At 52.3% G+C, this 9077-nt stretch overlaps 1 protein-coding gene across 2 annotated transcripts in view; it reads left to right on the forward strand.

Annotated features, from left to right (window-relative positions):
- The window catches only part of VAMP7 (vesicle associated membrane protein 7), a 17787-nt gene that overhangs the window by 1018 nt on the left and 7692 nt on the right, over positions 1–9077 (forward strand). Inside the window, exons 2-4 of one of the 2 annotated variants that reach the window (XM_027662269.1) lie at positions 6007–6164; positions 7755–7812; positions 8432–8569. In XM_027662269.1, coding sequence (XP_027518070.1) covers positions 6019–6164; positions 7755–7812; positions 8432–8569 — 342 coding nt within the window. In that variant the 5' untranslated portion in view covers positions 6007–6018. The remainder of the gene's footprint in view (positions 1–6006; positions 6165–7754; positions 7813–8431; positions 8570–9077) is intronic. The other variant, XM_027662270.1, reaches the window with a different exon arrangement.

The raw sequence follows: 9077 nt of genomic DNA on the forward strand, positions 1-9077 counted from the left end.
ACTGATAATCCCAGTTGTGCTGGCACCACTTGAAGGGCTTTTCCAACCCCAGCGATTCCCTGATTCCCTGATTCCCATTCCCTGCTTTGAGGGGGTCTGTGTTACCTCTCCAGAGAGCTGCTCGTTCCATTGCCATCATGTTCAGTGTCTTTATCCCTTTCCAAACCTTCCAGGAAAGGTTTCATTTCCAGGCCTGGAAAATGAAACTGGATTCATTTCTTTCCATACGGGTGCAGCGAGGGAGCCTGAAGTAAACTCTGTGTGCAGAACTTGGGATAAGCTCGGGCACAGATGTCACGTTTCTTGGGGCTTCAAACGAGCAGAACAACCCCAGGGACTATTCCTTTAAGGAAATAACGATTCCCAGCTGCCCAGGAGAGGCGGGAGGGGAGCCTGGGCTGGTTTCTGCTGAGCTCACCACGCTCAAACGGCTCCTTTATTGCACTCGGGCAGTTTGCAACTCCCAGGGTTGCAACACCTCCCTTTCAGGCTTCAAACCAGCACCAACGTGATGGATGCCCTTTGCTTTCTGTCAGAGGATTTCTGGAAGTGCAGGCAGTGCCCTCCTGGCACAGGCTGGGAATCTTCTGGGCCGGGAGAGGCACTTGAAAACAAGAGATCGACCCCACGGCCCCCCTGTTTCTGATGTTCTGGGTTTTCTGTGCCCTTACAGTAGGAAGGAATTCTTCCTTGGGAGGGTGGTGAGGTGCTGGAAGGGATTTCCCAAAGAAGCTGTGGCTGCCCCATCCCTGGAAGTGTCCAAGGCCAGGTTGGAGGGGGCTTGGAGCAACCTGGGCTAGTGGGGGGTGCCCCTGCCCATGGCAGGGGTGGAATGAGGTGGGTTTTAAGGTCCCTTCCAACCCAAACCAGTCTGGGAGTCTGTGGTTCTTGACTCCCTGAGAGCTGCCAACCCCTCCTGGCCCTGCTGAGGGGCTCTTTGGATCTGTGGTGTTTTCTGGGGGCCTGAGGAGAGCATCCTTTTCCTCCCTTCCCTCCTCATTTGGAGCCTTTCCATGCCAGGCCCACCTGGTATCTCCCGAGTGAGTTTTTCTTTTAGGAAGGTTTGCTCTTGGCTACTTCCAGCCATTTAATATAGTGAGTTTAAACAGAAAATAGTTCTGCAAAGGGGTGGATTTTAATGGATTTTATTCCTGACTTTTGTAACCAGTGGGGAGGGATGTCTCTGACGGGATTGTGTTACTAACAGGAGTAACACGAGTGTTACAGGGCTGAGGAGATGCTGCTCGGGGAGAAAAATGCTCCTTGTTCATCTGTTCTACTTCATTTAGGCCCTTCTGCTCTAACTGGGGGCTTTGTCATGGCAGAGCAAGGGCTGTTGTCTCCTGAGTAAGGTGAGGGAATCCCGGGAATTGAGGATTGTGGGATCCTACAGTGACAGTGAGTGTCACCTCCCCGGGGTGAGTCCTGCAAATATCCAATATTAACTGAGTGGAGACGTGTGGCAATTGTCTAACTCACTTTAGAATCCCTCTGCTGCCCTGCTCTGGGAGTTCAGGTTTCCCTCTGCTCTGTGGGCTCTGCAGCCCTGAGGTCTCTCGTGGTGTGTGTGACAGGGGGAGGCTTTGGGGCTGTGTTTCCTTGGACAACTGCTCCTTTATGCCAGCCCTGCTGAGTGGCTGCAGCGGGCAGACGTGCCTTTCCTGGTGCTGGGCAGTCACCTGATTGCTCAAGAGGCTTAGTGGTGTTTGTGGTTCCAGGCTGTGACCTGGTGTTGCACCATGGGCCTGGTGCAGCCTGGCCTGGCCAAAGCCTCTGTGTCCTGGCGGATCCAGAGGGACAGGACTGGGCAGGGAATTCCCTCAGGTTCCTTAGTGCTGCTGCTGCTGTAACTGGTCACAAATTCCCTGGCTTGTGTTCCTCCTTGTTGGCAAAACTGGGATTGGTGGCACCTGCAGAGCTCAGGTGTGGAGTGAGTGGAAGCTGGAACAAAGTGCAGTTTGTGTCCTCTGGATAAATTCAAGCTACCGTGACAGGGGGATGAGTTTAAGCTTGTACAGAATCTCTCTTGAAGGCCAGGACAGTTGAATGCATTATTTTTTAGGCCACAGTTGTTGCTTTTTGGCTGGGAAAATGTGCTCTCTGTGGCCTGGCCAGACAGGAGGGAGCTGCAGGACCAGCTGTGTGGTGACAGTTAATCCTTGCTCTGTACCAGATCCCAATCCCAGAATCCCAGAGTGGTTTGGGTTGTAAGGGGCTTTAAACCCCATCTCATTCCACCCCCTGCCATGGGCAGGGACACCTTCCACTAGCCCAGGTTGCCCCAACCTGGCCGTGGACGTTTCCAGGGCTGGGGCAGCCACAGCTTCCCTGGCTGGGTTGCTGCCTTTCTCTGGGCTGTGAGCAGCATTTAACATGATTTTGCTGAGGTTTAGTTTTGTTTCATCCTTGTAAACTCGTTGGGTCTGGTTTTTGCCTCGTCCTCTGTCACAGCTTCTTCAGGTGGAGGTTCCTGCAGGAAGATTCCAAAGAGTTGCTTATTCCTTTTTATGTGTCAGCTCTGAGTAATCTCCCCTTTGGCTCTTTTTCCAGCTCAAAATGCTCCTGTCTTAAATAATATTGTGAGCATCAGGTTGAACTTTTGGTCTCTTTAGGTCTGTGGAGGGGGAGGGACTTGGGATTAGTAACTTACTCATGCTTAACTAGGGGTAGGTGAGCCTTGCCTTGGAGCACTTCTTGGTGACCCTCACACTCCAATGTCTGCAACCCCCTGGTTTGAAGAGCTGACAGGTCAGCAAAATATCCCTGGAATCTGCTTTTCCTGCTCTAGTGCAATCAGCGTCTGGTTGATTCGGCAACTTAAGACTGGCTTAGAAATAAGCCCAGCCCAAAGGCCAGGCTGGCAGTGCCTCCTGTGGCAGGATGTCAGAGCTCAGGGCTGCTCACCCCCCTGCATGGGTTGGGAGTGTGCAGGTCACTCAGCCCGGGAGCTCTTCCAGGGCAGATTTCTGGAAGGAATTCGGAATTTGGGGTAGGGGGGCAGCCCTGGAATGCTCTGGCAGGTGGGCTCAGGGAGGGGTTATATTTTCTAAGAGGCTTTGCTGTGACTTGGCTCTGCCTGTCATGGGATGTTCTTGGTAGTTCCAGCATTGCAAGAGATGCTGGCAGTGGGTTTGTGAACTCCTTGAAGGCCCTGGCTGTAAACTGGGAGCACTGGAATTTCACAGGCCTTTGCTTAATCAACTCTTAATTGTTCCATGGATGAGAAGAGCAGTGAGGAGCAGAGTCCTGTGAGAGCCCCAACCCCAACTGGACCCCGGGTCTGACTTGGGGGGTCACCTGCTTTGCTGCTTGAAGGTATTACTTCCTCTTCAAGTATTTTTCCCTGGAAAAAAAACCAGTCCTGAGCTTGTGGAGTCAGTGAATGTCTGTTCTGGCTGTGTGGAGTCAGACCAGCTCTAGCTGGGGGGAGTGGAAGAACAGGAGAAACTCGTGATAAATTCTGCTCCAGGGTGATATTTGTTTGATAGTGATTCTCTTCCTCCATCAACTGTTTTTTCTGACCTCATGTGAACACTTTTCCTCCCTGATAACCTGTGGGAACTCTTCAGGGGATGTGTTGTGTGAAGAACTTGCCTCTGCTGGAACCTGTTCTTGACCTTTGTTTCCATATCTGTTGCAGGCAGTGAGTGATCACCACTTTCTTCCCTGCCTTATATTCTTTCTCCTTGGATATCTTTGTGCTGAGGAGTTTCCTTAGGAAGTGTGTCAGGGGAAAGCTGTTCCCTTGCTTTTCCAGGTCCTGTTACCTCCCCAGCCATCTTCAGGTGGATATGGATGGTTAATTGACCATGATAAGCACGACTGTCCTTGAAGATCTTACAGAGAAAAGATTTTTGTCAGTGGTTCTGCCAGGCTGGATGTCAGAGGGCAGTGGGACTGTGGGAGGGAACAACCCCAAACCTGGCTGTTTGTCACCTCTTTTTACTGGCATTTACTGTCAGGGTTAGGTGGGATATTGGGAAGGAATTCCTGGCTGGGAGGGTGGGGAGGCCCTGGCACAGGTTGCCCAGAGAAGCTGTGGCTGTCCCTGGACCCCTGGAAGCATCCAAGGCCAGGTTGGAGCAGCCTGGGCTAGTGGAAGGTGTCCCTGCCATGGGGTAGAACTGGATGGTACCTTTAAGGTCCCTTCCAACCCAAAGCATTCCATGAGTATTCCCTTTGGCAGTGCTGGCTTGGGATCACCTGTGTGCTCCCAGCTGGTTGTGGCTTATCCATGGACTCTGTTCTCTGAATAAATCCATAAGTTTATTTTCCTTTCCCCTTCCAATGCTGAGCTCCAACCTGTGGGAGGTTTGGGAGGGAGATCACCTGGTTGCTGCTGGCCAAGCCTGGCTCTGGGAAGCTCAGACTGCCCAAGTGAGACCCCCGGGGTGGGGGGTGGTTGCACCTCACTAATTGAAGGCTGAACCTCATTAATTGCTGTGTTCCTCCACCCCCTCTGCCACTGGGGCAGCAGTTCACGTGGAAACATCAACTCTCCAGGGCAGATCTGCTTGGACAGGCCTGGGTAGGACCCACCCCTGAGCCAGAAGAGATCAGTAAGTCACGTCAGGCAGTGCCAGGGGGATGGAAAGTCTGGCCTGTGCTCAGGCTCTGCCTGTGCTCCTCAGAGCCTGAAGACAAACCACCCCTTCCCTCCAGTGTCTCTTCCTAGAGAGGTCCCAACTCCTTGGATGCCTTGAAATAGGTGTGTGAAGGTGTTTCCAGACACAGATGTTTCCAGACACGTTTCTAGAAGCAAATCAAAGCAGGCAATAAACAGGGAAGTGCAAAGTGAAAAATAAGATTTTGGGGTTTTGCAGGGTCAAAGGTCATCCTTTCCCAGGCAGAAAAGAGGCTTATGGGGGTGTGGGCTGAGTGGAGCAGCTGTCACAGCTGTGCTCTGACATGTGGTTTCATGTGTTAAATCTGGGGGCTCACAGTAGATTAATGTGATGATACTTGAGCTGATTAAGTGTGTCCCTTTCCGTGCCAGCAGGTATGTTTTTCCAGCTCTGGAGAGACATATGGAATCATGGAATGGTTTGGGTTGGAAGGGATATTAAAGCCCATCCAGTCACAACCCTTGCCATGGGCAGGGGCACCTTCCACCAGCCCAGGTTGTTCCAACCTGGCCTTGGACACTTCCAGGGATGGGGCAGCCACAGCTTCTCTGGGCAACTTGTGCCAGGGCCTCCCCACCCTCCCAGGGAAGAATTCCCTCCCAGTATCCCATCTAACCCTGCCCTCTGGCAGTGGGAAGCCATTCCCCCTTGTGCTGTCACTCCAGTCCCTGATGCCCAGTCCCTCTCCAGCTCCCTTGGAGCTCCTCAGGTACTGGGAGGAGCTCTGAGGTCTCCACACAACCCTCTCTCCTTCCCAGCCTCCTGGCCCTCACACACCTGCCCTGTGTGACCTGTCCAGCTGGATCCATGGGCAGGAATGTTGGCTTGGAGAAATCAGATGTTGCTGAGGCCAAGTCCTGAGTTTGCAGAAGTTCTGCCTGCTCTGAGAAGGGCAGCTCTGCTTCCACAGGAACCCCGAGGCAGCACCCCCTGGGTGTGTGCAGGGTCCCCCCATGTTCTGGTGGGACTCTGAGCAGTGATTTTGGAGTTTGGAAGCAGTCAGAGCTCAGGCCTCACCCCTGGGCAGCCCCCCTGCAGGGAGGGGGGGCTGGGGCTGTGTCAGGAGCTGTGGGACCGTCACTTCCTTCGTGCCGGTCACGAGAAAAAACTGCAGGATCAGCAAGAAAAAACTCAAGGAGCAGCTGAAGAGAAATAATAAAAAAAAAAAATAAAAAAAATAGCACTGACAGGTAGAAATCCGGGTGGGAACAAGGCAGGGAGGATTCCCAGTGGGATCACTGAGTGCAGGCCACAGTGGTGAGCAGAAATTTTCTGGAGCTCGTTGGAGTTTTGGTGTCGTTGGAGCAGAAGCCGAAAGGGGGGGTGGGAGAACTCCATGGTCCTGGTGTCCTGGAGCTCATCCCAGGGGTTGTGTTCCCAGCAGTGGGAAGCCATGGCCATCCTGTTTGCTGTCGTGGCGAGGGGCACCACCATCCTGGCCAAGCACGCCTGGTGTGGAGGGAACTTCCTGGAGGTGACGGAGCAGATCCTGGCCAAAATCCCCTCGGAGAACAACAAACTCACCTATTCCCATGGCAGGTGAGTGACCCCAGGGGGCTGGGAGGAGAACAGGAATAGACTGGCTGTGTTTGGGGTTGTTTTCCTGTAATCCTGTCGGGTTTTGCTGTCCCAAATTCCCGTGCAGCATAACCAGGATTTAAGTTTAGCTCAAGCAGTTGGTACAGAATCGAGCTTTTCTGGTTTGATACAACTCCAAAGTGAGCTGGAGTGTGCCCAGCTGGGGAACCTTTGGAGTGTGGCTTATGGAATCTTTCCCTGGCTTTTCTGAAGCTTGGACATGGTGGATCACTTGTGGATCCTGGGGGCTTTAGGAGGAGTGGTGCTGGCAGATCATTGGAGTCATCCTGAGCTGCCACAAATCCAGAAGGGTTTTCCCAGGATTTTTCCAGCTCTCTGAACAGCCCTTGGGATTAGATGGTTCATCACCTGAGGCTTATTGCACACGTGAAGTAGGTGAGTCCATGTGCTGGGGAGAAAACTAAAACCACTGTGGCAAACAAACTAAAACAACTGTGGAAAAAACAACTTTAGAGGCCCCATTTCAGCCCTTTTTTTGGGATGGGCAGCAGGGCAGGATCCTCTCTGCTGCCCAGGCTGGTGTGTTAGAGCTGCTCTGGCTGCCTGAGGATTCAGGGTGAGGATTGGGATAATCTTCCCTCATCCTTTCCTGGTTTGGGAGCCCGAACAAGTCCCTGTGGGAGATATTTTTGAGGCAGCCCAGGGCTCTGATGTACCTTGGCCGCTGCATCTTTTCTTTCCTGTTGTAATTTTAAGGATACAGTTATTTCCTGGGAGTGAAAAGAAATAACTTTGCCTCAAATGCTGTTCAACCAACTAAAAAGCTGAATTTTAGGAGGGCTGTAGTGCATTTTTAGAGAGAACTGGGCAGAACAGGAAAGCTGGGAAGCTACAACGAGCACAAGGAGCTGTTCCTCCTGTCTGGAGTGTTCCAGGGATCCTCTGCCTTACCACATTCCCAGCCTGGCCAGAAAATTCCCTGATGTCTTTCTAAGAGAATTTCTCTTCTTCTGAAACAGCAAAAAAACTCGAGTTCCTTTGAACTTTGAACTCCTCAGACTCATTTAATGGGTTCTGTTTGTTTTTAAGAAGAACTTCTGTGTGTTTTTTATACTCTCCAAGGAAAACCAGCCAGCAGGAATTCTGTCTCTGCTGTTTGGATTCTTCTAGGAATCACTGGGGAGCCTGCAAGGTGGTGTCAGACAAGCTGCACCTCACTCCTTGCAGGATAGTTGTGGATATGCCAGGATTTTTTTTCTCTTTTCATGGAAACAGACCCTCAGGGCAGTTCCAGCCCACTCCTAAAGCTTATTTTGGTCTTAATGTTACAAGACAAAACCTGAGTGTGGAGCTCCTGAGCTGTACCCTTGGAGCTGGACAAGGCAAGGCTTTGCAGAAGAATTGATTTGCTTTATTCTGGAGTCTGTAAGAGGTTCCAAGTGCTTCCTGGGGGGAAACTTTTGGGAATGCACAAATGTCTCCTTCCCCAGCCCCTGAAGGCCCCACAGGCAGCAGTGTCTTCTAGAAAATGAGTCCTGTGGCAGCTCCAAATGATCTTTTTTTTTTTTCCTTCTTTTCAATTCTCTGCAGTTACCTGTTCCACTACATCTGCCAGGACAGGATTATTTACCTCTGCATCACAGATGACGTGAGTATTTTGGTTCCCAGCAGGTTTGGGAATCCAGCTGTCAGTTTTTAGTGGGTGCTGGTCTGAGGTGCCTTTTCCCCCACGGAAAATGCTCGTGTTCTCATTCCCACTGGTTACAGCTCTGATGTCTAAGCCTGGAACTCCAGTTGTAGACTCACAGAATGGTTTGGGTTGGAAGGGACCTTAAAAATCATCAGGGACACCTCCCACTGCCTGTGAGTTGGTAGTTTTGAGGTGAAGTCCTTGGTTTTCCTGGTTCCTCTCCCAGCAGTGCCAGGGCAGTGGGATGGGGATGCAGGGAGCGGTTCGGTTGTCAGTGCCTGGTGCTCCTCAATTCTGGAAGTGCTGAAGCCAAAACTTCTCCCTCACTGCAGGAAGGTGCCAGGCACTGAATTAGAACTGTGGATATCCAGGCTGGGAATGCAGCCTGGAAACAAGGCAGGGAGAATTCACAGTGGGATCACCGAGTGGTAATAAAAGAGCACTGTGGCTGCTCTTCCAAGCCCTGGGATAAGCAGCCCAATGCCAGTGTCACACCAGTTAGGACTGGGAGTCACAGTCTCTCTGTGAGTGGCTCTGTGCATGCTGGCATTCCTGGTGTCTCTGCTCTCTCTTCCAGGACTTTGAACGCTCCCGAGCCTTCACGTTCCTGAACGAGATCAAGAAGCGGTTCCAGACCACGTACGGCTCCCGAGCCCAGACAGCCCTCCCCTATGCCATGAACAGCGAGTTCTCCAGCGTCCTGGCAGCACAGCTGGTGAGCCCTGTGGCTCCAGGACACTTCCCTGGCAAGCCAGACCTCCCCCAGGAATTCTCCTTGGGTTTGCTCCCTGGGAACTGCCTGTGGAGCCGGGCAGTGGGTTGTGCTCCCCACGCTCACCCTGCAGCACCCCACAGTTCAGGGGGGAACTGGGGATGGATGAACTGTTTGGATCAGGAGATCAGAGCTTAATGGGAACACTGGAAATGTCCAGGCTGGTTCCAGTTGCCACCCAGTGCAAGGGAATGTGGCTGTCACTGAGAGCAGGACAAAGGTGTGGTACTCCTTTGCTGCTCAGCTTCAGAACTTGAGTGTCTGCTGATCCCTGACTGCCTTTCCCTCTGCTCCTTCCCTTTTCCCTTCCCTTTTCCCTTCCCTTTTCCCTTCCCTTTTCCCTTCCCTTTTCCCTTCCCCTTCTCCTTCTCCTTCCCCTTCCCCTTCCCCTTCCCCTTCCCCTTCCCCTTCCCCTTCCCCTTCCCCTTCCCCTTCCCCTTCCCCTTCCCCA

Source organism: Corapipo altera, unplaced genomic scaffold (assembly GCF_003945725.1).
Source record: "Corapipo altera isolate COAL_440 unplaced genomic scaffold, ASM394572v1 326, whole genome shotgun sequence".
NCBI classification, from domain to species: domain Eukaryota; kingdom Metazoa; phylum Chordata; class Aves; order Passeriformes; family Pipridae; genus Corapipo; species Corapipo altera.